This window comes from Rosa chinensis, chromosome 6, assembly GCF_002994745.2.
Source record: "Rosa chinensis cultivar Old Blush chromosome 6, RchiOBHm-V2, whole genome shotgun sequence".
Lineage (NCBI taxonomy): Eukaryota > Viridiplantae > Streptophyta > Magnoliopsida > Rosales > Rosaceae > Rosa > Rosa chinensis.
Genome location: NC_037093.1, coordinates 57,582,207 through 57,609,821, shown reverse-complemented (window position 1 = coordinate 57,609,821; position 27,615 = coordinate 57,582,207). Strand labels below are relative to the sequence as shown.

The window sequence follows — 27,615 nt, the reverse complement described above, 5'->3', positions numbered from 1 at the left end:
TTATCATTTCCTCTAAAAAAAAAAAAAAATCCTTTTAAAATTAAACCTGTTTGCGCAAGTCATCTAGTCTCCATCATCGGCGTCGTGTCGTCCGCTTTTGCTTCCGTGGTTTCGAAAATGGAGGTGGCGAACAAGGTGGTGAGCGCCGGAATGCGCTTGGCGAACAACAGCACGGTGATAAGCGTGTGCCTAGTCGGATCCTTCATTGCTCTGAGCGCAAGGTCAGTGAAGCAGCAAAACAAAATCGAAGCTCTAGAGGCGGAGAAGGACTCCCTCATCAAATCGAACAAGGCCACCAAGCAGACCATGTGGGACTGGAAGCAACAGCTCTATGCCGAAGCCGGCACCGACGCCGCTCTCGTCCCTCTCGCCAGACTCAAGGCCATCTACGGCGAAGCCCCAACTCCCCCAATCGGTACTCTCTCACTGCTTTGCTCTCTTTCGCATTTGGGTTTTGGGTTTAGGGATTTAGGGAATCAGGGTCCGATTGGTTTTTGTTATTTGATTTGTTTCAATCCATTTTTTGCAGCTGTGAAGGAGGATTCGAAATCTGCAGACGCTAAATTTGTGGTCTGAGGGTTGCCTGCGTTTTTGTTTTGCGCTCCAGGTGTTTGTGAAAATGCCTCAGAGAAGCTGCAGGACTTTAGCCTTTTGTGAACCTTATGTGTATGTTGATCATTGTCTCAATGTTATGTGGCATTTGCAACAAGCCCATATTGTTTTCTAGATCAATGACATTGTGGAATGAGATAAACTAAGCTTCATTTGAGTTGAAGTGGATTGTATTGCAAGCAAACTTTGTTGGATTGGTATGCCATTCTCATCAGTTTCATAAACCCTAAACGTCGAAGTATAAGACGAGGAATTCTCCTCTCAGAATTTCCAAGCTATATTTGTTGCGTTTGTTGAATCTCAAATTATATTCCGTCTATCATTGATTGAGAGACTGAAACTGCAAGGTTGGGGGTTGGGGGGGGAGCCTAGTCTCATAGGGTTTATGACAGAATACAATTTGTTGACATTAGTAGATGGACAAGGACTTTATAACTCTACTTGCTCTTTCAAATTGGTTCCCTTTTGCTTTTTATTTTTTAATAATAGGAAGTATAGCTATCTCACCAGTTACATTGAAAAACAAGAAAAGTTGAAAGGGAAGGGAATGAACAGGTTGTTTTCGTGTGTTGAGGATTAGGGAATCGATTTCAAATTTGCAATAAGCAGATCCCATGTATGGTCATATTCCATCAGTATATTCATTGTGTAGGGGAAAGTTTCAAGCTCTTCAATGGCCTCTGATGCTGAGATGCTACTAACCAGCAATGTTCATATTGAAAGAGACGTGCATTCTGGCCTAAACGGCTAAACCCATATCCAAGAATTGCTCTTGTTCTTCTTGTCTTAGTTTCCTTACAATAATGCAACACGGCATATACAATACGTATTCCAAATAGAGGCTGATAACAGGCATATGCCATTGCAAAAAGCGGGTTCAAACCTTTTATTCAAACAATAATATAGCCGAGAAGTTGAGCCTTCCAACTTATCCGACTTCAACCTCATTTATTTCAAGAAGAAGAAGAAAATAACGAAATACAAAATTGATTCAAAAGCCAATAGAAACAAGAAAAAGGGGTCATGACTCATGAGCTTTCCAACGTATAACACATGCTTCGGTGATCCTGGAAACTGCGAACTCTTAGACTTTTCAAGGCGCGTGCGTGCGTTGTTGGCTGTGGAAGGTTGAGTATATATCGCTTTTATGGAGACAAATTGACTTGTGGACACATGTATCATCTAGCTATGGACCAGTTGCTTTCCATGCTTGCCACCTTCAACTTCAAGTCTTGAAGGGATTTAGAATCCTGTGGATCTTGGATTCTTGGCGTTTGGTCGTGGTGCATTTCTCCTCTATGATTATATCATATAGGACGAATTGTGTTATGTGATGTACTGATGTAAAATGTAAAATGCTTACTTTGACAGTAAAAAATGTGCAAAAAAATGAGATGTAAATTCAGATATTTTATATTATTCGAATAGTTGTTCACTGATATAAGAAAATATATGGGAAAATTAAATATGCAGTATCATGCGCCCAAAGTAGCTAGTTTTCAGTAGTAGCGTACCCTTTCAACTAATGTAGTCTTTATCACTCTTTTGAATTAACCATGCATGCATGAGCTTGACCTCGATTGAGCTAGATATATTGTTGCGTACATGAACAAAATGTACGTGCTTGGTAGAATTGCAATGCACCCCAAGAACTGTCTCCAAATTACGTTGTTCAACTTATATATTCTTCTTTATTGTAAGCGTGTGATGATCCATATATGGTGCCGAAACAAGTTTTATAGCTAGCCCTCAAAAGACATCTGCTCTTCCTTCGTACACAAGAAATAGCAGGCTCAGGGCCTATTTGACTCGATAAAATGTTATATTAGACTTCGAGGTGATAATGTCCGCATTGTATACTAGAAAGTTTCAAATTTTAATCTCGATCTTCATTTTTTTTTTCATATGAATCTAATAAGGTGACATTTCAAACTTCTGACGCAGTAATAAGTGCGTGCCGGAGAGTTTCCGATTCAAATTCTCGGTCTTCCTCTTCTGAAACTCAAGATCTAATTAAAATAAAAAACAAATAACATATGTTCTCTTGAGAAGGAGAGGTGGAAGTTGTCGTTTAGAGGCTCAACATTGAGGTGGGGCTGCTGCAACCATGCAAGAGTATATTTTTTGGCATATTATTTTGTGCGATCTAATTTAACTTTGGGTTACTGCAAAGGTATGATTGAAAAGGCTGACTTGTCAATAATTAGGAATGAGGTTGCTAACTTCTGATGTGTGCAGTAACATGTGGTGTCAAATTTTTTGTCGCAAACCAAATGTTTGGCATTGACTATGGGGTGGATACCAAAATTTTGGTACCAAAGTTCTAAGCATGGCACATCTTTGAAGATCCAATTGAGTTTGCAAGTTTGACAGGCAATTGTCGTGGAGTCGTAGCCTTTACCAAAATTTTGTATCGCTAAATTCATTAATACGAACCCGGAAGCACATGGAAAAGAAAAAACCACATACTACCTCAAACTCTTAGGAATAAAAGTCTGTTTACTAAAGTTTTGGACAAGGCCTACTGCCCTAGTGAAGTGTATATGTTACGTGATAAAGTGAATACGTATTTGCACTCACGAACTCCTCACAAGACTCCCACAGTATGTCTACATTACCGTATCAACATCTTACTATTTTCGATAACAAGCATTTCTCCACACATGCTCTGCATGTGTAAGTTATTATTATTATTATTATTATTTGAAAATAAAAAAGAAAAGAGTTGGTTATTGCAGAGAAAAGAAAATGAGAGAGAGAAAAGTGAGTTGTGGGTACTTTTTTTTAAAAAAAAACTATAATAAAAATACATTTTGTAAATGTCTTAATTATCGTTATGATTTAATTAATTCTCAAAGTTTATTAATCTTCTAGGATCAATTCTGTCAAAATTTTAGATTTTAGCTAACAAATCTTCTTCTCTTAATAATAGTATAGATTACGAGATTCTATCTTTGTCATGAAACAAAAATGAGATATTAAAACCCCCCAGCTCCCTACACCACACAGAACTGAATCAAGTGTTTGAATAAACTCAATAAAGGAACATTCTCATGAGTCCTCATATGCAGAGGACAATACAAAACTGAGATTAATTTAAACTGCCAATGCCAGCCGTTTAGACATGAACACTGACCCAAATAAGATTAGTTAAGTCACGCACATAATAATACTGACAAGATTAATAATTTAGTTTTGCATTCTCGACAACCAACACATAACGAAAACAGAAAAATCATATGCATTTTTGTCCTCTCAATGCCAACGTTATGATGAGACTAATGATTAATTACTAAATTAAATGCTTGTTGACAATTTCATACTCGGGCATCAACCCCTTTTTTTTTGTTCACCACATAAATAAGCCATATGTGATGTGGAGACTTGAAGTAATAATTTCCTGGTTTATAATGTAACACATTTTCAAGTGTAATTTTTGAGGTTTCGTTTTGGTTAAATGAATTTGTAAGAAGTAAGATGCGAGATTTTAAATATTGAATGAATTTTAATAAGCATTTTATGTTTTTAAATTTTTAATTTTCGATTACAATAATTATTTTATGTTGGGAGTATAAGAGTTTGTTTTGTTGAATGAAAAATAAACATTTTATAGCATTTTGTACTACAGTACTAGAGCTCGTTTCAACAAACGGGAATTTTAACCAACAAAAGTCTGATTCTCACAAACAAACGTATTCTTTACAAAATAATCTCTTATAAATGTTTGGTCGAAAGTATATACCACGCCCACATTTATTTGTACCGTAATAGAAGACAAGACAATGAATACCAAACCCCTTACACCTCTCAAGCAAAAGTATGAACTGTTTAATCCCTTCCCCACAAATGATGCTAACCTTGTTAATCAAAATTAAACAACGTCCTTATCAGAAAAAAAAAAAAAAAGAAAAAAAAAAGTCCCAAACTTTAATAAATGATTAAAATTCATTAAATAGAAAAAGGGGACTGGCAAATCCTGGTCAATGCCAAACTCCAAAGAAAACAAAAGTATATTCATTTAAGGGCTGCGATTTCCTGATCCGCTGGACCCCAATGAAACCTTGGACCTCCTAACCGGGCGGGGACCCACAACCCCGGAACCTTTTAGAGAGAGAGAGAGTTGGGCCGGTTCGAGGCCTGTTAGTACAAAAAGCTGAAACGGAGAGAAGCGCATAACATTATTTTCATGGTGTGAGAGAGAGAGAGAGAGAGAGAGAGTTAAAAGAAGACGTTATAGGAAGCTGGAACATTAGAAGAAGAAGAAGAAGATAAAAACACAATATGGAAGCTGTTGAGGGACAAATCACATGGGACTAGAACTCCTCTCCCAGACTCATCAGAGAGATCAAAGGAGCTATTGTTGTTAGGGTTCTTCTCGTCTCTCTTATTTTAGCTCCCTGTCTTTCTTGTTTCTGGGTTTCTGGGAATTGAGGTCGGGTGGTTAGAGAGTTTTTGTGGGTGCGTGTGATCTGGGTCTGTTAGAGTGATCTGGGTCTGAGATGGAGGAGTCTCGGCTGTGCCAGTGGACCGTCGTTAGATCTCTTCTGGCTGTTCTTCAATGGTGGGGATTCAATGTCACCGTCGTTGTCATGAACAAGTGGATCTTTCAGGTCTCTCTCTCTCTCTCTCTCTCCATAATTCCTCTATTTTTGCTTTGTGTTATGTGCGCCAGTTGTGTATTTGTGACAACTGGGGTGAGCTCAATTTCGGGTTTTCCGATGATTTTTTGTTTGGCAATGTTTAATTCTCCGGTGTTTGCTGCGTTGATTTTGTTTATCTTTTAAGATTGGAGTGATTAGATTAGGGACACTATAATCATGATACCCTACCATTCTACCAATGCTGCCTTGCCTTTTGGTCGAAAGTAATTTTCAGCGTGAGTGTGTTAGGGAGGGGATTTAAAAGGTGACATACTGATGAGATGATGTGCAGCTCTTTGAATTCTGCTTCATGTGTTATTGGCATAAAACTTCGTTTATGAGTTTGGTAAACCTAGGCCCAACAATTTTGTTGAATTTATAGGCATAATAGGTTTTCCTTGGTGCTTGTTGATGAGTAAGGACATTTTTAAATAGAGAGGTTAGACTCGGGGAATCTTGTGATGGAATATAGTTAATAATTCTTCATGTGAGGGAAATTTCTTTTCCCTTTGTACTTGGGTGAATTATTGGTTTTAGCTTGCGTGACAGAGATTATAATTATGGTGATAAGATCATACATAAGTGGTGTCACGGTGTTACTTTTGGGGTTTAACTGTTCTTTTACACTGGGATGTCTTTTTGCATTAGTCTTGTAAGTTTGCTCCATAGCCAACACTGTGTTCCTAATTGTGAATCATTTTCTTTTGAACAGAAACTGGATTTTAAGTTTCCCTTAACTGTATCATGTGTGCATTTCATATGCTCGGCAATTGGGGCATACACGGTAATCAAGGTGTTGAAGCTTAAACCACTAATAGCAGTTGAGCCTGAAGATCGCTGGAAAAGGATATTTCCTATGTCATTCGTGTTCTGTATTAACATAGTGTTGGGGAATGTGAGCTTACGTTACATTCCAGTTTCTTTTATGCAAACGATTAAGTCATTCACTCCCGCGACCACAGGTCAGATCCAGAAATGGCTAATATTATATATCAGTCGTCCTGATGACCTGATGAAATTGTATACTGTGTTCTAGCTTTATCTGATCAAAGAATTTGAACAGTTTTTTTGCAGTGGCTGGTTTGGAGAAAGAGCTTTGACTGGCGAATTTGGGCTTCCTTGATACCCATTGTTGGAGGAATTCTTCTTACTTCTGTTACAGAGCTTAGTTTTAATATGCTTGGATTTTGTGCTGCCTTATTTGGTTGTCTGGCTACTTCCACGAAGACTATCCTTGCAGAGTCTCTGTTGCATGGATACAAGTTTGACAGGTAGTCTCTCTGTTCTTAAGGCTTAAATTGTCATATCTTTTTCATTGTTCTTCGCTTTCCTTGTTCCTGTCTCATAGCAAGGCCTAAATTTTCATCAACTTTTTCATAATTTTTTCTCAATCCATTTCTTTTAGCTATAACAGGCTTTATTATATGCATGATTTTCCAGATTCAGTGCTATTTTGATTTACTATTTCTACATGCTAATCTCCTGGTGATATCAACAATATAAATATGCAATCAGGTTCCATTTTATGTGCCTAGCATACACGTGTTTTTGTAAGAAAGAGAGGGTTTTACCTCACATAGAAGATATAACAGAATGTCCATATAAAGAAAAAATGCAATCCTTTCCATATCAGTGTCTTCAAACTTGATAGACTCAGACCTGTATACTTATTGTGATGTATAAAAATGTCTCCGAATGTTCATTCTGAAAGCAGGTTATGTTGTAATATTTGGAAATTTATTGGATACAGAAAACAGTTTGTAGGGTGTTGTGGCCATAATGACTAAAATTGTTGAGAAGTTGTGGAATTTTCAAATAGGTTTGGCTTCACACCCTAGTGAGAAATAAATTAAGGTCTGATATTGTGTCTCCCTGTACTGTAGACAATCTGGAATTTGTTATCTGCTCTTTACCTTTTCAGAATCTTGAGCATGAACATGGGCCTTTTTCTTCCCTTTTGTTTTCCATATTAGAATTTCTTTTACATCCTCGCATGTATTTATTTCTCAATTTTTCTGTTTGGAGATCTTGCCATGTGGCTTCTAGCTTCAGCGGTCTTTTTTTTTGTAGTTCTTGCTTAATTTTTCACTCAAACTTAGAAAGCTATAAAAAAATTCACTGTTTCAGTTGTATTTGTGTGCATGAAGTGTTCATGACTCCATGATTCATGCTGATACTTGTTTTATCAATGTTTTGGTCATACAATTTAGCATAAACACTGTGTACTACATGGCACCTTTTGCAACCATGATCTTGGGAGTACCTGCTATGCTACTCGAAGGTAATGGAGTTCTTGAATGGCTTCACACCCATGAGACTCTTGTTCCATCCCTCACCATAATTTTCAGCTCTGGGGTATTGGCATTTTGTCTCAACTTCTCCATCTTCTATGTGATTCATTCCACAACTGCTGTAACATTCAATGTTGCTGGAAACCTCAAGGTAAATATTAAACACAGTGACTTGCGTTGCAATATTGGTGCAATAATAGATATCTGTTAACTAAGTGGCCAAGTAGTTATGTTTGGGTTCATAAATGATACGGTCCTTGTCTTGTACACACAAGTTTCATCCCGTTTCATAATGCTCCGTATAGTCCATGCCTAGAATTAGTAGAATATGATATCCATCACACACGTACCAATTGATTTTCATTTTTTTTCATGCATGCAACAACTATTTTCAGCTGAAAAAGCTTCTACTGCCCTAGGGGCTCCCCTTGGGCATCATATCATTGAATTTTAATTCATTGTTGCAACTACTCATTAAGTTGTTGGGCTGGATTTTTCCTAAAAGCTTGAATTACAGTGGATCCAGCTATAATAACCCGTAGTTTGCTGGTTGAATTCTCTCCTATAAGCTTTAATCCGTTATTAGGCCATACCAAATGGGCAAATGTGTTGTCATCTGTCACATATTCTGTATTGAACTCTGCCCACAGGTTGCTGTTGCTGTCCTTGTTTCATGGATGATATTCCGAAACCCAATTTCCGGTATGAATGCTGTTGGATGTGGAGTAACCCTCGTGGGATGTACTTTTTATGGGTACATAAGACACCTGCTATCCCAACAGCTGCCAGGAGCTCCTCGAACACCCAGGACTCCACCCAAGACTCCACGAGGTCGTATGGAGCTGCACCCTCTAGTAAATGATAAGTTAGATGACAAGGTCTGATGGTTCAAGTCATGAACAAGGCTCTTGGCAGTCGGGAAATTATTTATAGGAAACTGAGTACACAAAACTACTATTCACTTTGGCTCTTTGCTTGTAATCTTGGTTCAGACTACAGATTTTTAATATAAGTTATTTTTCCCCTTGCCAAACTGGAGTACCCGTCAGCTTCATCTTGTGAGTGAATGAATACATCAATTTTTGTGGCAGTTCCAAAAGCACTTTGCAATTTCACCATCACGGGTCATTTCCCAAACTACTATGCAGCTTCAAGAAACTGGAAGTCTGGAACTACCAGAGCCTCTTTAAGTTTCTGATGGTGAAGTTGACATTTGGAAATGGTTTGATAACACCGTCAGTCATGCATTAATAGGATTTAGATCTGGTTGAAGGTTGGAACATAAAACAAAAAGCTTTTAAAGGTTGGAGGTTCCAATAACTGAGGCAATTTATTAATAGATAGAGGGGGACTACAAGAGACTACATTTCATTAATACAAAGAAAAGATCCGCTAGTGATTCTAGTTCTATGTAAGTAGTTAGACTAAAAGATTACAAGCTAATCAATGTATACTTAATTACTTATTAGATATGACACATATGAGGGATCCAGATCCTTGTTGGGGAACCAAACTAGGCCAGGAGCCAGAAATCTTTCTGCCATCTAGTGTTGATGAGATAGCCGCCCACACCTTTGCTTTGCTTCCTCACTCCAATAGTCAAGCAATCTGCATTGTTGATGCAATGTTCCACAAACTCCTCAGTTCTGCTTGTTCCATATAAGCTGCATAAAATGAAAAGAACCCCAGAATTAACAGAGATCAGGATCTAAAAGTTTGAGATTCATGAGAAGGGTGTTGTAGGAAATGATTGAGTAGGTTAGATTACCAGCTAATGAGGGAAGAAGCTTTCTTCTGACCCAGAACTAGGACTGAGACCTCTAGCTTCTTCACTTGGCTTATCACTGTGGCTAGTCTAGGTCCTTGGATCACAAGTGCTTCCACTTCAACCTGAATATTCCCCAAAGATAATAATATTAATATTGTAAGCACATGACTTGGATGTTAGATAAATAATGTAACATACACACAGAACCCATGTCCCCTCTCTGTTTCTGGGAAAAGGCAAAGCAACTGATGAGAAGTCAGTTCACTGGAAAAAAGAAAAAGAAAAGTTTGAGAAGGCAGCCTAGCTATTGTCTCTGATCCAAATCATTACCCTTCTGCATCTAAAGAAGAGAAAGACAATAAAAAGAAAATGGTAAAAGAAATAGTTAAAATTTAAAAATAAAAAATCCAAAGAAAAGAGGGAAATTCAAGAGGAGAGGGCAAGACAGGTTGGACCAAGAAAGAACAGCATTGACAGGTAAAAAGGGAAGATCAGTTGGGATCTATCAAACAAGATAAGCTAGCACACTCCCAATCTTTAACAACTTGTAGGGATTTAATAAATCCCTGTTAATTTGCTTTAGTTGGGATCTCTGTTAATTTTTTTTCTTTATGATAAATCCGATTTATCATAAAGAAAAAAAATTAGAATCCACGAAGACCCATTTGATCCTTGGAAAAGAATCTTTCTTGGTAAATAATAAACATAAACTGAAGAAATCACAAGGTAGATGAATAAAATATCCAATGAACCTTGTAAAAACTCTTTTATGAAACCAACATGATTTCTAGGCAAAATACAAAAAAAACATGAAGAAGATTAACAAACCTCAGGCTTGCAAGCCTTGCAAAGAGACCCAAGAGAGTTTGCAAGGTATGGAGAACCAGCAGAAGAGTCCCTATGTGAACTAGAAGGCATGATGTGGAGAAGAGTAAGCAAATCACCCTTGTTGGCAACATGAGTGAGAGCCCACATCATTGCATGTTTGGAATGAGATGAGTCATCCACCACCACCATGACTCTCTTCCTCACTGTTGCATTCTCACCATAACCATAACCACCGCTACCATACATGTTGCTAAACCCTTCCATTTGCTTCTTGAAGCTTCCCTCAGAGTGTGGAGTTGCACCACCGCTGTTGCCACCACAAGGGTTGCTATTCCCACCTCCCCACCTTCTTGAAGTTGATTTCCAAGCCTCCCTAACACTCATCTGCCCCAGAAATGAACTTGAAGCTGGCATTTTATGCTACCCTATTGCTCTACAAGATCAACACTCGGCCCACTAGCTAGTACCAGTACTACTTCTACTAATAGAGAGAGAGAGGCTTTACTACGAGGTTTAGGTATTGATGGGTTCTTGGTTATTATAATAGGGAAGGGAGAAAGAGAGAGGAGAGAGAGGATGGGGTTAAAAATACTGATGATGCAAAGCCAAGATTTTATCTTTCTGCAGGTAAAAGTAGTGTCACGGGAATCACTTTTGGCAGTGACTTTACTCTGAATAGATGCGGTGAAACAATCACTATGGTTGGTTTTGTTTGATGTGCGATGATGAAAGGAAGGATTCTCTCTGTACTATGCCTAATATATCTGTCTCTTACATAATATCTATTTCAGATTCATTTTCAGATCATTTTCCAATCTCTTCTCTGGATTTTGTGTGGGATATGAATCATGGCATTTTTATCTGATCACAAATTAAACTATGGGAATCACAATTTATTGGAATAATATTGGCATTTCATGTCACAAGGCTGTGCTACTATTATCCAAAGCCCTCTCTTCTTTCCTGGGCTGAACCCTTTTCTGGATGATAACCATCACCAACCCAATGCATTGCCCAGTTTTTTATGAACCTGTTCCAAATGAGGAAATGGAAGAGGTACAAAGTAAAAATCAGTGTTTTTAATGAAGACCGAGTAATTTTATCAGGGGGCTAATTCTGGAACCTACATTTGAATTTTAGTGAAACAATGAGAGAGAAAAAAAAACTTTTTGTGACAGTCATGGTGAGCATTAAGCTCTGGCAAAGTTAACTATGGGATTATAATTTTTAATTCATTAAATAAGTTGATTATTGGAGGTGGTGAACTGGTTGGATGAGTTTGTGAGTGGAGAGAGATTTCCGTACGGTACCCGCACCACGTGGTAGTGCGGCGGCTCAATTAGTGACCAAATAGGGGGGTATTTTGGGTATTTTACATTAAAAATCAGAGACAGTTTCGAAAAAGAGAAAAAAATTTCTTTTTTCTGATAAGAGGGCCGCATCGCCACGTGGTGCGGCAGCCCTTACGCAAGAATTTCTCTTGTGAGTGAATCTCACATGGACATGGGGGCAGTTTACTGCTCTAGGCAATTATAAAATTTTCTGATAGAAGAAAAAATAAAAACTGGAAAATTTTGTTTTGGGAAACTTAATTCTGATTTGGTTTGACTAAACTAGAGTTACAATTTTGTTGGTATAGAGGTCCTAGAGGATTACAAATTGATTTGTGGATATAAAAAGAAAGTTGAACCCAAAATACTATTATAATTTGTGGATTTTTGAACCAGTACCAATGCATAACCAAATTTTAGTATTTGACCAGAGTTCTTCAATTGTAAAGAACTTTTGAACGATTGAGGAGCAGGCTTCAAATGAGACTTGTACGTACGCCACTAGTTCCACATTTGATCGACTCAAACCAAATATACACGCTTGATTAAGAACTCAACCCTACATTTCCTGGGTGTTTATGCTTAACAATCTCCAAAGCTTAATTAGATATATTTTGATTGATTGATCCATCTTACCATATATCAAAGTTATCGATCAAAACTTAGATATATGTTAAGATAGATCAATCATTGGGTGTCCCTCATCTTAATTTCATTTATGTTTTCCAAACCTACAATTGCTAAAAACGGGAAAAAATTCAGAACTTCACATGAGCATTTAACTTCCACCTCATTTTTCTGGCACATTGAAGGGGCTGGGATTAAATTACTTTGTCCTTGTATAAGCTCCCCATTAATGTGATCAACTGAACTGCATTTAACTTCAACTTCTGTCCTCAGTCCTCACACCTTTCATTTTCTAGTTCATTGAAATGCATAAAATATTCCAATGGAAGGTACACACAGGTTTGCATAAGTTTTCTCAATGTGTAAGCAGCCAATTAATGTCTTCAGCTGAAGAGTTAATATCACATTAATTGTATTTTGAGACTCAGTAATGGAAATTGACCTATCTATTCAGTTTGGTAATGCATCAATGCATCCAGCTAGGAAACAGGGATTTAAATGTTATACTGAATCTTCGTTATCCTATCCCACCATAATAGGTAGGAAAACAAGTTACCAAGCAAGTAAATTAGGCCTTTTGGACCACAATTATACCTAGCTCTTTCACTAACATGGACTTAGACAAGAATGTAGTTCTTTTTTTTTTAGAGTAATAGGTCAGCCCTTTCATTAAATTCAGCAAGCAGTACAAAAACGAAACACCCCTATGGGGTCGACAGAAAGAATCGTTCCTTAGAACCTCATGAAAACCCTATTCTAGAAGAATAAAATCCCAAGAAATCCCTAGTACACTCACCTTTTAGGAAGTCCACGCACCATTATTCTAACAAAAACAAAGAAACCTCGAAGCAGACATAAAAAGGTTTCAACTAAGGCTCTGGTTTTTGCGACCTAAACAAAAATTAAATAGTATTATGGGTCATAAAGACCCAGTCCATCCAATCCCATAGCAAAAGAGTAATCCAGCCCACTGGAACCCCTAGCCCAGTGAGCTTGAAGGACCAAAGACCGCCAGATGCACCACCATCGGTACTCGCCGTCAGTGCCACTGTTCCATCACCTTCAACCTCCAATCCACGACGCCAGTACTCGCCACTAGATCAGACCATCCGTGTCCAGGGAACCCAGCACAGCCCCGCCAGAAAGGATCGCCGCTGCAAGCAGAAAGATGTAAACCAAGCTTCCCACCGCAGTAGCGCTCCCGCCAACCACCAACCCAGAGCTTAGATGCGAGACCCATATCGGGAACAGGGTCACCATAACTTGCCGCTGTGAACCAGCCATAATCCAGGAAGGCCCCGCCTTTGAGATAGAGAACACCATCAAATCCGACTGTGATACGCTCGCCACGGTCGCCCACCCCACGACCTTCATCCAAGATCCAGACGCGCCGATCTGCCGCAGACCACCACGGCTTCAAACCATCGGATTTCAGCCTCAGATCAGCCATGAAAACACAACGACCGTCTTTGACAGGAACCACAGGGCTCCTTGTCCAAGGTGGTACTCCAAGCGCCAAATCGAACGCAGCAAAAAGAAAAAGACAATTAGCCACAAGGCTGCCAATGGCCATGACCATTGAAGTTTGAAAGTTTGGGAATTTTTCGAAGGAGGAGGCCGACGATAAACCCTAACAGAGCGCTAGGTCAAGAAAGAGAAAAAAAAAACTTTTAGTACATTTAATTTACCAACATAGAATATGTGGAACTTTATAATTTGCTGCTAAAACATTCTCATAGGAAGAATGTAGTTCTTGATTAAGCTCATTAACAAACTAAACAGTTATTGATTAGGGTTTAGTTTAGAATAACTTAGTTTAGACAATAAGCAGCCGTAGTTTTTAACTTATAAAAACTGTATTTTACCAATTTTTATAGACAATAACTCATTAAATTATTTTATTGCATTTTACAAATACTTTTTACTGACTAACTTATAAATTAAACTGTATTTATACAATATAAGCTACCAGATAACAAGAAAAGCAAGCACATATGTACGTGGACTTCTTCATCTTTCGTGGCTATCGAAGTCCCTAGGATCATCTTGGTCGAAAAATCTTTATTTTAGGTTGTGTTTGAATACTTTGAATCCCCTTGAATGCTTGCATTTTTCTTTATTTTGGTGAGAGGTGTGTGATGGTGGCATGGTGCAACTCTATAACTCTGTCTCAGTGCAAACCATTCGATCAATAATATTATTGTTCTTACTTGTTCATCAACCCCGTGAGAGTTTGTGACCAACAGATATATTATGAGACTCTTAGTGAACTGAAATGAAGAGTTTATAAATGATAAACCAAGCCAGAGGCAATAAACCAAGCCAGAGGCAAGTAGAGGAAAGCCATTATCACGTACTGTCCTAAGATCCGCACCAAAGAGTAAATAGGGTCCTTCTGTACGTTCTAGTTCTGGGTTTTGCTTCTGGTTCTGGTTCGAAGGGTCCCCTCGTTACTGTCTCAGTCTTCATCATCATCGTTCAGCAAGAGCAAAGAAAATACTGCACGTCATGGTGGAACCGACTGCAGACAGCCTATAATAGCATCAATTTTTATAGTGAAAATTAGGGTGGTTTTGTATTTTTGTTTGTATACATAATGAATGATGAATAAGCGAGGTTACGAAATGTCAGAAATTGGGACCTGGGTTCTGAGCCAAAAGTGAGTAGAAAAAGGACGATGGAGCCCCTCGTAAATTGGGTTTATTTGGTGTTTTGATCCAGTCAGTCAGAAGGAGAGGTACTTTCAAATAATTGCTCCCGGGCAACTCGCCGATCCCTTTCACTGTTTCACTGTTCTCTCTTCTCAATCTGACTTACCATCCTGACCTTTGCTTCAATCTGATACAACAACAATAGTGCTATCCACGTACACTTGAGAACTATTATTTGCTTCATGCACTCCATCTCATGGCATGAGTGATCAAAAAATTATAGACAAATTTTGTTCTCAATATAAAGATTATAGGTAATTTGCACATGCTTGTTAATGGATATTGATAATTTTACTTGAATGGAGCCATGGAGGTGATTGCCTTCACTTTCATTCAGGTGGAATCCATCAATACCCTAATTTTCAATTTTGAAGATGAGTTTGATGTAATTGTCTTCATTCGGTTTACGAATGGGCTTAATCGTCGTCCAAATGAACATTATAATGTTATTTTGTTAGAAATAGCTGCTCCAAATCAAATACGTGAGAAAACTGGAGTGCAAATTGCCACCTTACCCCTGTTCTTGTTAGAAAGTGATTTAAAATTGACCATCTTGTGAAACATAACATGTATATCTTTCAAGCAAAGAACAACTTTGTGACGAGTACTAGCATCAAAGTATGCATTGGAACTTGAGCTAGCTTCATGTATATATAAGATAAAAGAAGGTTAAGGCAAGTAAAACTGTAAACGAGTCAACATGAACACCCACCCAGAACGAAAAACAGTGAATCTTGTTCCACTCTCTTGTGTCTCTAAAGTCTAAACAAACTCCATGCATAAAGACGAATTAGCATTCAGCATCACCCTCCTTGCATCTCGTGAAATCCTATAAACAATACCAAACGCATAACGTAAATCTTCTGCGGTGCCGGTGGCCCATGTTCTTAATCTTATTTTCTATGCTTATTTTTGGGGTTAATCCAAGAATCTAACATTCGTTTGTTATCAAATTTGTTTATGGTTTTTGGTGCTGTTCCAACTTTCAAGTGCTGGTTTTGAGGACCCATTTCTCTCATTAAGACTAATATATCATTTCCTCTGTCCTTGTTGAGTAAGTAGAACAACTTCTCTCTCTGGTGTGTGGCCTCATTCCCACACATATGGGATAGGGTGCGTAATTTGTAACCTCGTTCCCAATGGAGGATTTCTTTTGCTGGATAAATTAAGCATCTATATGTGCATATTTATGTTTGGTTTTTGCTTTCTTTTAGAGAATTGAGATGAGGTTTTTGTGAAACTCAACCTCGAATTGGGATTAGTGATAATTTCAAATTTCCAATTAATCATCCATTTGAGTTCTATTTCTGTTCATTGAGTCCGCATAAAATGTTCCAATAAAAATTGGAGTCGCATAATTATACCGTTAAAAATCACTCTCTGAGAACCCAATCGCACTTACTGTGCCAAGCTTGCTACTCTATTACTTCTTTAGAAAGGTACAGGAAACTTGCAATTGCAATCTCAACCATAGACAAACAAAGCTATTTGACCCAAAGCTTGCCCAAATCCCACCCAAAGCCCTAAGCTATACTGTAGTTGTACTGAAGTTGTCTGGTTAAACTCTTTTCCTATTTTCACTTAAATATATACGCGTTACATACTAACATAAATAATACCTAGGAGCTCTAGAAAATAATAAAATATAATCACTCTAAGCGTTGCAATGAGGGAAATGGGAAGGAACTATAGCGGGATTTGCCCCTTTCCTGTAAGTGAATCTTAAGCCTTCATAGTGATTCCTTTCGGGTCTTTCTAGAGCAGCCTTATTGAACCTGACTACCTTATTGAGGTTCAGAAGTTACTATAACATTATGTTAGTTTTCTATCTGATGAATTGCATCAGAGTTAATCGGAAGAGGTGCTGGTCTTCCCACATAAGTTATTCTGATCTAGCAATGATAACTGTTCAGAAGACAACATTCTTGCACCACTGCTCAGGTAGTGTGGAGCAACCCTCCTCCTGCATTAGAAAATCATGCGACTAAATCAACAAAGCAGGGGATTGACTAAAGGCTGCAAAAACAAAATTGACTGTAGTGGTTGATTACCTTCTTCTTCTTGTGGTCATCTCGACGCCTTTTGACAAACGAGAAGCTTCTGATCTTGAAATGTGGCGAAGTGAGGAAAGATACTCGAGGTATGCACTGCCTCTCAATGTCAAGTTGAATCTGGAAGGTACAATTGACTGGATTGCATCAAATATATGTGACTTGATTTCACTGCATTTTAGACACAAGGAGTAATTTGGTTATTTGAAATACCATATAATAAAATATATCCAACTTAGAGTTTACAGAATAATTTGCAAAATGCTTCATTTCAATAGAAAATGGAGAGAAAATAAGCCCCTTAAACTTGGGCAATACTGATGTGAAAGTAAACAAATACAAAGTTTGAGACTATGAATTAAAATTCATTCTAGATGATGAATAGGCAACTGTAGAAATAGAACATCCTTGACTAATATTTAATTATATATACAGATAGATATAATATATAAACAGAGGAAGCATTTTTCCGATTGGAAAATTGATTCTCTTTTAATATTCTCCCAGCAAAGAAACAATACCTTGTAATCACATTTGGCTGACTAATCTCTGAATTTCTTCCAGCATATGATGTCTTACTTGTTCTCATACCCTGTCCAACTAACTTACCTAAGGCCATCATATTAGTTGTGTTAGCCAACATCTCAGAGGCTATATCCACGTCCACCCTCCTCACACAACCTACATTTGATCCTACAGAAGAAATGCCCTTGGCATAGAAGCAAAATCCATGCTGGGCAATTGTGGATGCCAATTGCAACCGCTCATCACACCAGCTGAATGAATCCGACTCATCCGAGAAGATCATTGATGGTTCCACAGAATCCTGCATAAAAATCTAATTGCCATCATGAACTAAAACACACAAAATGCAAAAGGAGATCTGATATCCAACACAAGAATAACAACACTTACACTCATTAGTGGTTGGCATTTAGAAAACAACATGTCAGTTTCCGAGATCAAATTGCTCATTCTATAAGCAAGCATAACAATCTGAGAGGCCTCTTGTTCTGATGCAGCATACTGCCTTAGATCATTGCGCCATCCACGAAGTTTGTTCCATGAATCTTGTACAAGATCACTGACTGCTGAGGTTTTTTTCTCCTGTATAAACTTGGAGCCCTTATTAAAATCCATGCGGCTGCACTCATCCATCAATTGATAAGCTCTTGCAACAGTCTCCCCATGTTCACTTTGAGAATCTTCCAACTCCTGATGAGAATATTCTAGAATGGCATCACAATTATTTCCCACCTTATCAAAATTTATCTGTAATCCTGATTTTAATTGAGCAGGATTGTTGTCTTCAACAGGTAATTCTTCATCAAAACGTACTTCATTCATGGTGTTAGCAAAATGGCCAGAAGACACTGTTTGAGATAACAGATCTATTTCATTATTGTCTTCAACTGGTAATTCATCGCCCAAAAATACTTCATTTATAGCTGTTGCAAAGTGACCAGAAGACATTGTTTGAGATAAGAAATCTGTTTCATTATCCATTTGAGTTTCAGGAACAAAAGACGATTCTGGCACACAGGATATATCTGCAAAGTTGCACATTTCACTTGTGTGAAATTCATCTGCAGTTAAACACTCATAAAGTCCTCTATCTATATTCGTCACTCCAGGAAAAAGCAGCATCTCTGATAATGAGTCAGCTCCAAGGATTTCATGGTTAGTATCTTTATCTGTAACTGTAGGATATCCATTCTTCGTAAAGTCATCTTCAGAATCAGAAGACAATATAACACCATGCATCCTCCGAACATGTCGCCGGGGGAAAGGAAATGAGGTACTTGAATCATTAGAAAAGTCGGGAGCAGCATCAGTTGCTGTATACTCACTGCACTCATGAGTATAGCCATTCCTGCTCAGCATTGCTACCTTCTTGGCCTCCATATTTTCCGTTTCACTATAAGCCATGTTCAAACTACATTGCACTTCTGTATTGTCATCTACCTCCATTGGGCTTAAACCTTCTTCCATCATTGATAATGACTTGGTTATCTCTTTCTCTACTAAATCAGATAACTGAGAAGGTAAATCCCAAGGTAATAATTTTGGCAGCATCTGATGACCAGCCTCAACATCAAATAGCAATGAACCATACGTCTCTCGCATCATTTTTGTATCTGCACGGTCAAATATATGATTAATTTTGTTACAGCAAAACAATGGATGTATAAAAGAATTTTCCTAATAAAATGGTAGAAAGGATGATAACACATAGGAAACACCAAAACAACATACTTCAACTAAAGGCTCTAAACAAAACAAGCAATTAAACAGATTTGAGTTAGTTCCCAAAAGCATTTGATGACATAAAATCATTTTTCAAGTGAAACAGTTTATAATATAAACTAAAAATTTGTCATGGGGATCTTACTCAATAAAAGTCAACTCGCTGTGCACAGAATTCCAGAGTCTTTACAGAATAATTCATATGGATCTAAACACAACTAATATGCATGCATGTGTCCTCCAACTGACCTTTTCTAAAACTTCTTCCTTGGCACCAGAACTGAAGATGCATAATAATTTTTCGAATATCTCCTCCACAACATTCAATAAATCGCTCAAGTAAATAGGGCTGTATGCTGGCTCTCTCTGCAGCACAAACCTACAAAATAATTAAAGAATGAACTTAAGAACATCTAGTTTGAAATGCAGACGATGAGAAAGTTAGCCAGAAAATGACTCGCCAGAACTGCATACCATATATGCATGGGAATACAGCTCCACTGATGATGGCAACATGAAATGCACTTGTAATCTATCAAAACTGTCTGGCAGGTCAGGTTTTGGACCTACAATATTCCACAATTCTAATAAGTCCCCGCACACTTCAAAACACAAAAATTCAAGGAGTACATCTATTTTAACCAGTAAACCTCTTACTATTGCTGGTCAATATTATGGGCCCATTCGCTGTTTTAGCTATCTGCTGAATTGCTGCAATAAAACCGCGTTCTTCTTGAAAAGTAATGTCCACATCCTCAAAAAGTATAACAAGTTTATCTTTGCAACAGTCCTCCTTGAAGGCAAATGTTACAGAAGTTCCAGTAGCATCATGACTTTCTTCATCTGATATGGGTATCAGTTCAACAAGATCATCATCATCATCATCCAAGTCTTGGCCTGTCATACCATTAGCCTCAACAAAGCGAGACTTCATAATAAGCTTGTTCTGTGAACCAGCAGCATTGGCCACTGATCTGAAAGAAATAAACAGTCAATAAATAACAAGGCGGAAATATATTAATTTATACTTGGCAAATTCTAGTTCATAAATAATGATCAAGACCAGCTATCAACATGATTTACAAGCAACAGTTTCAAACACAAGAACTTGCTTTCTGAATAAAACGTACATATAAATATACAAAATTAACTGAAAGCTTATATTACCATTTGTATATGCAATATAACATTGTGGAAAAGACAATAAAAGAAGCTAGTTTTGGAAATATGAAAGCTTCAACTACTCATAAGTTAAAGACTCGCAGTAAATACCCTCATTTAGAGGTGATATTAATCTTCTCAAAGTAGATGCTCTATTCACATTAAATTATTGTGAACCGATCTCTTGGTCAAATAATCATAAAGACGCAATTCATTAATTCTCATCTCTGGCATTTAGTAGCTTTGGACAAGCCAGACAAGTATATCTTACTTAAATAGTCCATTCACACAATCAAGGACAGGCAAACCATTTATAATATACGCATCAGGCAAAAGGGGAATAGTCTTATGGTTTTGACTTTTGAGACCATTTGACCTAGAATTTTTTTGTGTGGCAAAATTGACCCAGCATTGTTAAAACTGGGATCAGGTAATGTTTTAGATGTAAACTTGCTCGAACAGAAGAAACATAGAGATCGATGTGGACCTGCTCAAATAAAGAATCTAGAGGGAATCATCCAGTTCATGGCAGTGAAACAACAATTAAACCAATACTTTTGAAAGATAAATAAGGCACACCTTTGAAATTTGCGAGATTTGAACGCCTCTCCAAACTTCTGTTTTACAGTAGCTCCAGTCCGACACTCTGATGCACTGAGCTGGTTAGACAAGATATAAAAAAATCAATTGTTTTGTCAAAACTATCAAAATGCCGGGAGATGGTCATAGATTATGTAGAAGTTATCAATATAAGTATGAATATATACCCAAAGTTGCATGTATTAATAAAAAGAAATATGTTATAATGACAGGATGAAACAATTTAGTGATTGCCTTGAATTCCATGCATCATCCGGGATCCCCATTCCATTGTTTAGAGTTTGGACTGAAGGTAAGGTTTAACTTAGAATGACCCAATGAAAATTGACAAGCATCTTTTTGCATATTGGTCCTATGTCCAACAACCTAACTACTGGACATATTTCTAGATCTAAAGATGATTACTTCACTACAAACAAAGAGACATCAGGTAGGGGATGTTTTCATATCTATGCCCAAACTTGTAGCCATAGCTTATCCAAAGGTCCAATTCTTGATAATTTATATGTTAATATGGGTCCCAGCAACCATAAGCTAAAATCATGGTCCAACATGGCAGTGATATCTAGGAAGTCATACGAGCAATTGTAACCTTCAGCAGAGTAGTAAACAGTTCCATAGGGTGACTTGGCAATATGTTCTAATTTTCCTCTTATGAGTTCCTTGACTACCACATGACAACTTTCTTCTCTCTTTCTCTCTTAATCAATGTAATTATTATTCACAAATCAAATCTTGATCAAAAGTTGAATACATGTCAGGATAAAATTTCAGTACCTCCAAAACCTTAATCCCTTGTTCTTTTGCACACGCATATATAGCTGCAGACTTTCCACTCTGCAAGATGAGAAGCATACTTCAACCAAAAAACAATGAACCAAAAGGATCAGCACTGAATTTACATTTATGTGTGCCTAACAAGTTTTATGCCAGAAAGTAGTCACCTGATGGCAGAAATTCCTATAAATTGAGAGACAAGGTGAAACATTGATTTGAATTAAAGATTCTAGTACCCAAAACCAACATGCCATAAAGATTGACAACACATGTTTCTTAATATCATTCCCAACAAAAGTTTTGGATACTTTCACGCACAAATACATGGACAGAAATTCAACTAGATAAAATAAATAGATAAAAAGGTCATACCCCAATTGGCCCTGTAATTAACAGAACATTCTTTTTCTTCAAGATCTCATCATCTTCACTTTCTGAGTCACTTTGAGTGCACTTATAATCAATGCCTTGCCTGTCACCATCTTCACTGGTTTGAAGATCTCGTTCATACCAAGAATGAAGCCACTCACTCAAAAACCTCACAGATTCATTATTACCACATACCTACATGATCCAGTTTTCAGAAGACCTTTAAAGATAGAAAATTCAAGGTCGATACTGTTAAATGCACAACTGTGATATAAAGAAGATACAGAACCCAGATTCCTTACCTCTCTGCCATTCTTTGGCTGGTACTTATATGTCCATAAGCTATTCTCAGAGTGATCACAGCAACCAGGATTGTTTGACATCCTGAAATTTATTAATCAGTAAAGTGAACAAGATCTCATTGTATATAGATAGGCTAAATATAGTACATTGGCTTGAATTGATATTAATAGTCTTTAACCATGCAGATTAAAGTCGAGACTACTTTGTTTTAAACAATTGGCCTTAAAAGTCATAAATGCCAAGACCATTGACATAAAGAATATTCAACCTTTCCTCCAGAAATGTATTCTGCTGCTCAATATCTGACTCCTTCATGCAACCAGTATGCTCAGAAAACAAACCACCCTCACAATCCTGACAAAAGATGGAATTAATTGAGTTGAAACTGACTTCCTTAAAATATTTTATTCACATGGATGGTGAAATATGTACCTCTACTTCCTTTGAGTGCTGACAGCACCTCATTTGCTCATTAGGCAAAAACTGAGGGACTGTGGATGATGTTTCATGAGCACATTCCTGTTGAATACGACACTGATCTAAAGAGGCTGTGTTTTGAAAAGTTGATGATTTGCACGGTTGGGAAACACTAGAAACCTTATCAAAATTTAAGCACTCAACAGAGCCCTCAAATATTGAGGACTGCATGCATTCATGATGAGGACCACTTGTCAGACTAGTTTCCTCACAAAATGTCCAATTTCTCCAATCAAGAAACACAGCATCGTCCTGCATTGCAGATTGGATTCATTTTAGGTCAGAAAGATAAAAGCAAACACTAAAATTTATAAACAGCTCATGCCATTAGATACTGACTATTGTAAAACATTGTAAACATGTCTAAACCAAACGAACCACACCTGAGTATCTTCAAACACATGAATTGGGGCACAAGTAATATATTTCTCCTTACTGCCCATGAAGCTTGAACTGCCCTCGACTTCAGTTGCCTCCTGACTTTTCTTCCCCGCTTTCGAACATGCAAAAAAGGGATGTAATTGCCTTCCTTCCTTCGTCCAGATCCGTGAGATTTCCTAATGAAACATATGAGGAAATACACTTAGAGCAAAGTTAATGAGCAAAACTTACAATCACTCCATAGTTTACTAGTTTTTTTTACTAAAATCTAGGCAATATAATGATCACAAAACTAGCTACTTCAATTAGAATCTGATGCTTATTTGAGTTGAGCTGACTTAAACCAAAACATAATCCATAAAACTCTGAAGCACAATGTAACTAGCATTACATGTAAGAAGACTAAAGAACAATAAAACCACAGCCCTCAGAGAAAACGCAATGACTAACCTCGCTTCTCAATTTGGCCTCTAATCTCAAATCAGGCATTATCAGAGGTCCATCTTCAACCACCACATCTTTTCCATTCTTCTTCGTCGGTGTACTATTCGCCGATCGCTTACCGTTCTAGTTTCAAACAAAATCATTACAAATCAGCAACGAAATTACATAATGTACTATATGATTCAGAAACTCGGAGCTTCAAAATTCACCTTCTTAGGAGCTTTAACCGGCGGCGTCTTCTTGGCCGCCGCCGGCTTCCTCTTCCTCTTGCTCTGACTCCCGCAGAACTCCTCATCCTGATCGTTCTTCTCTTCGCTATTTTCCTTCTTCGGATCGCCGTTCTCTACCGGCTCCGCCGGCTTCACAAGCACCAGCGTCGACTGCACCAGTCTCCGCCGGGTCCGCCGTTTCGGCGTCGCCGGAGATTTCTGCGGCGATTCGTCCATGTGAATCGAGTAATTGAGCGGATTGATTCGGTTGAGGAATTGGGGGTTTTTGCAGAGATTTTAGGGATTTGGAGAAAGACCAGCTAAAGTCTAGTCTGGTCCTTTTTTTTTTTTTTTTGGGTCTGAGCAGAGTTTTTGTGTGTAACGGAAACGTGGTTAGTAGGGAGAGAAATAAAGCAAAAATTATGGAGGGAAAGAGAAGATTTTGTTCCCGCCTTTGGAGGTGTGAAACTCAATTTGGGCGTTCTTTTTATTTATTTCAATTTAACCAGCCTCATAAATTTTCTTTACCCGGCCAGATATTTGTTTCCTAATATCTCAATTACTATTGATGAGTTTATGGATTCATCAAGTTTAACGGTGGGATTGCGTAGGTGAAAAAACTAATCGAAGAAAACGAATTTACTCATCACTAGTTAATTTTGTTATTGTTCAAGTGAACCCTAATTTGTGTTTGGCCCAAACTCTAAGTTACTTGCTCTAGTGGTAATAGGATTAAATTAGAAGGATCTAGATTCTTATTCAATGTACGATTACTTTCCTTATATAATTGAGACTCTATGCATTGTAATCCTCTATATAAAGAGGCATCTATTATCAATGAGAAAACACAACAAATTCCTCTCAAATCCAGTTCCTCTACAACAATTATATATTTATTAGACCAATGTTATGTTTTACGGTGAGATATTAACGCAATGAGACTAGCACGCAATTAAAATGTACCGCCGGAGTGTATGTAAAATGATTGATAAGATTATAGAAGCTAGTACTTGTACGTTTATATTTGTTGGAAGTTGCACTGCTCCAGGGCAATATGGTTTTCTAAGCACAAGGGTTGATAATCACTATTTTGGAGTGAATGCAACAATCTTTCTTGACACTCAAGTACGTAATATGGTTTGGTGACTGTTGGATCATTATTCATATATGTATTTGTGCCCTAAAACATGAAAATTACTTGTTCTAAAGTCCAATTTAGTGTTGACTAATCTAATTTCATATTTTGTAAAAAATCTTGACAAGAAGAGAAAAAAGTGAATTTCTAGCCAAATTTCCATGCACCACCACTTTTGGTGGCACAAGTGATGGCGCACCACCACTCACGATGGTACAATGTATTTTTCGGTCATATTCATGGAGGAGTAATATTGTACTTATTACATCACACTCATTCACCATCATTCCATCATAATCAAATCTTAAACTTTTTTGTTCCAAATCAACCATACGTTTCTTTCCTCTTTCCCAACACCATCTCTACTCCCTATGTGCACCAAAAGTCTTCATTTAACACACAAAATCTGCTACATTTCTAGGGGTTTAATCACTATCTTTCACTCATCATTACCTATTCTAACATACAACATCACTCGCATACCATTTTTCCCTTGGTTTTAGGATCTATTGCCACTCCAATACTCCACCATTTGCTTCTTACAAGGCTAGAGCTGCTCCATTTGGCTTATAATCATCATTTCACACATTTCTCTCTCCATCTATTTACGCATCCCTTCTCACAAGGAAGAAATAATTACTCACACTTAGCCATTACATTTTTCTCTATCTATTCTATACACAATCCACTAGCATCTTCTCTACAAACATCCATCACCACCACCACCAAATTCATAATCTTTTTTATCTAGTCATTCCATTTCATATACATAAAGCTTCACCATTTGATCATTTCTACATCTCATACTCCACCATCAAGCAAGAAGAAGGAAGAAAATTCTAGCATCACTTGAGGAATCATCATCACCATCACCGTTAGCGTCATGTCAATGCCTCCATGAATTCATCTACATCATCCTCAACTTGATCATCACTAGTCACTTTTCTAACCATACTCTTTAGTTTGATGTTCATAAACATGTTGAAGTTTATGTATTTGATTATGAGTAGGTAGTTAGTTTGTTAAGGCTATGATTAAAAGCCCTAGCCAATCTTGCATGACATTGATGTAAATATTATGTTTGATGCATTTTTCATTAGCACCTTAACATGCTAGTTCAATAGTTGAATATTTATGTTTAAACTTAATCAATTTGGATATGAATATTTGCCACGACATGAGAAACAATTATGCTTGATTAACCTTGGTTATTTGAAGCATCATAACATATCACGTGTGCATGTTAGGGTAGTGAACTACCATCACTTATAGATAAGCATGGTTGGTTTGCATAATTTTTTCATTTCCAAGCTTTACGCACTTAGGGTAATGCACTAGATACCCTATTGGATTGAAATGCATTATTTAAGTACTTTTTTTTTTTTACTAGAGGACTTAAGTAGTTAAGTACTACACTTGATATCATCAAAATGAGCATGTCCCTTGTCATACCGGAGAGGGATGCAATGAGAGAAAAATTGGCTAATCAAAATGATATCATTCACTACATAAGCAGCATTGTTTGCAAGAGAGGCTAGAGGTGGAAACCTTAAGTCTTAACTCCCATCTATTTCATCACATCTAATTTAGCTTAGCCTAGTTTACATTTTAAGTATTCACTTAGTTATTTCCAAATCAAATCATCTCCAAAACCAAAAGCAAACCACTACGCCATCTTGTATATAATCACCATGAACTTTGGTTCACTTGTGAGCCCTTGTTTATGATTTGTACAATTCGCATATTCATCTAGCATCCTTTAAGTTTCCCTAGCTAAAGTGAGTTTTCAATCTCTTGGGTACGATATCCCCTACTCATAATCTCCTACACTATAACTTAACCCTTATATTTTAGGGCGACTATTTGGGTAACAGTGACACATTCCAAAGCGATTATTCGGTAGCGTATATAGCCTATATTTTTTTTATCTTGAGCATAGGACTCTCAACTCTAAACAACTATTAATTTTAGAATTGTTGGTGTTATAATTCTGTGATTGTAGCAACCCTTGCTTGAGATGTTGATCTCATGTTGTTAATACTATTAGAAAGCAACTTGTCCCATACATTAGCATTGGATCCCAAGCCATACGAGTCTCTTGATTTTACATTGGATCAAGTTAATAGCAAAGGCTCTTATTTGATTTATGTGGGCATATGATAAACTTCGACTACTTTTAGTGTAAAATGAAACGTTATATAACAAAGAATTGTAACTCGTGATAACAACAACATATTAGAGCCACATAATGTACCGAATTAAATTTGGCATCCTTGTCGTTTTAAATTGGTAAAACTTGACGTAAGTCAGTCTAATAAGAAAATTGTTGTTTTGCCTTTAAATAATCGGATTTGAAGTATGTGCTAATTTGGATTTTTACCAAATGCGCCTCTTACTACCAATTATATGCTAACTTGTGATATCAGCAACAAATTAGAACCACATAACGCATTGTATAAACCTTTGTATCCTTGTCGTTTTGGATCAATGAAAACTTGACATAAAATAGTTAATAAGGAAATTGTTGTGTTGCCTTTAGAGAGTCGGATCTAAACTATATGGTAATTTTGATTTTTACCAAATGCGGCCCCCCTACCACCAATAAATGATTTTTGCTTGATTATCATTACAGTATGGGTGACTTTGGAGTTTT

General features: G+C 37.3%; 4 protein-coding genes across 5 annotated transcripts; 2 read left to right on the top strand and 2 right to left on the bottom strand.

Annotated features, from left to right (window-relative positions):
• Positions 1-28: 28 nt before the first annotated feature.
• Positions 29-890, top strand: LOC112173368. Its single transcript, XM_024310980.2, has 2 exons — positions 29-415; positions 530-890. Exons 1-2 carry the CDS (start codon positions 118-120, stop codon positions 574-576), a joined length of 345 nt encoding a protein of 114 aa, XP_024166748.1. The 5' UTR covers positions 29-117; the 3' UTR covers positions 577-890.
• A 3,887-nt stretch (positions 891-4,777) lies between these two features.
• Positions 4,778-8,576, top strand: LOC112172318 (UDP-galactose transporter 1). Its single transcript, XM_024309609.2, has 5 exons — positions 4,778-5,222; positions 5,965-6,214; positions 6,316-6,523; positions 7,463-7,694; positions 8,194-8,576. The coding sequence occupies exons 1-5, from the start codon at positions 5,112-5,114 to the stop codon at positions 8,425-8,427; spliced, it is 1,035 nt and encodes a 344-aa protein (XP_024165377.1). The 5' UTR covers positions 4,778-5,111; the 3' UTR covers positions 8,428-8,576.
• A 266-nt stretch (positions 8,577-8,842) lies between these two features.
• On the bottom strand, positions 8,843-10,676 carry LOC112172319. The gene is made up of 3 exons (XM_024309611.2): positions 10,140-10,676; positions 9,312-9,433; positions 8,843-9,207 (listed from the first exon to the last, which is right to left on the bottom strand). The coding sequence occupies exons 1-3, from the start codon at positions 10,551-10,553 to the stop codon at positions 9,057-9,059; spliced, it is 687 nt and encodes a 228-aa protein (XP_024165379.1). The 5' UTR covers positions 10,554-10,676; the 3' UTR covers positions 8,843-9,056.
• Positions 10,677-16,279: 5,603 nt separating this feature from the next.
• Positions 16,280-24,196, bottom strand: LOC112172591. Of its 2 annotated transcripts, XM_024309996.2 has the most exons (17): positions 23,828-24,196; positions 23,625-23,741; positions 23,177-23,350; positions 22,914-23,045; positions 22,749-22,835; positions 22,585-22,670; positions 22,316-22,397; positions 22,017-22,208; positions 21,645-21,704; positions 20,847-20,926; positions 19,764-20,080; positions 19,581-19,672; positions 19,356-19,485; positions 17,775-18,997; positions 17,381-17,685; positions 16,860-17,030; positions 16,280-16,771 (listed from the first exon to the last, which is right to left on the bottom strand). In XM_024309996.2, the coding sequence occupies exons 1-17, from the start codon at positions 24,062-24,064 to the stop codon at positions 16,657-16,659; spliced, it is 3,600 nt and encodes a 1,199-aa protein (XP_024165764.1). In that variant the 5' UTR covers positions 24,065-24,196; the 3' UTR covers positions 16,280-16,656. The 2 variants fall into 2 exon arrangements, with proteins under 2 accessions (XP_024165764.1, XP_024165762.1); XM_024309994.2 differs by having other exon boundaries at positions 22,749-23,045.
• Positions 24,197-27,615: the final 3,419 nt, after the last annotated feature.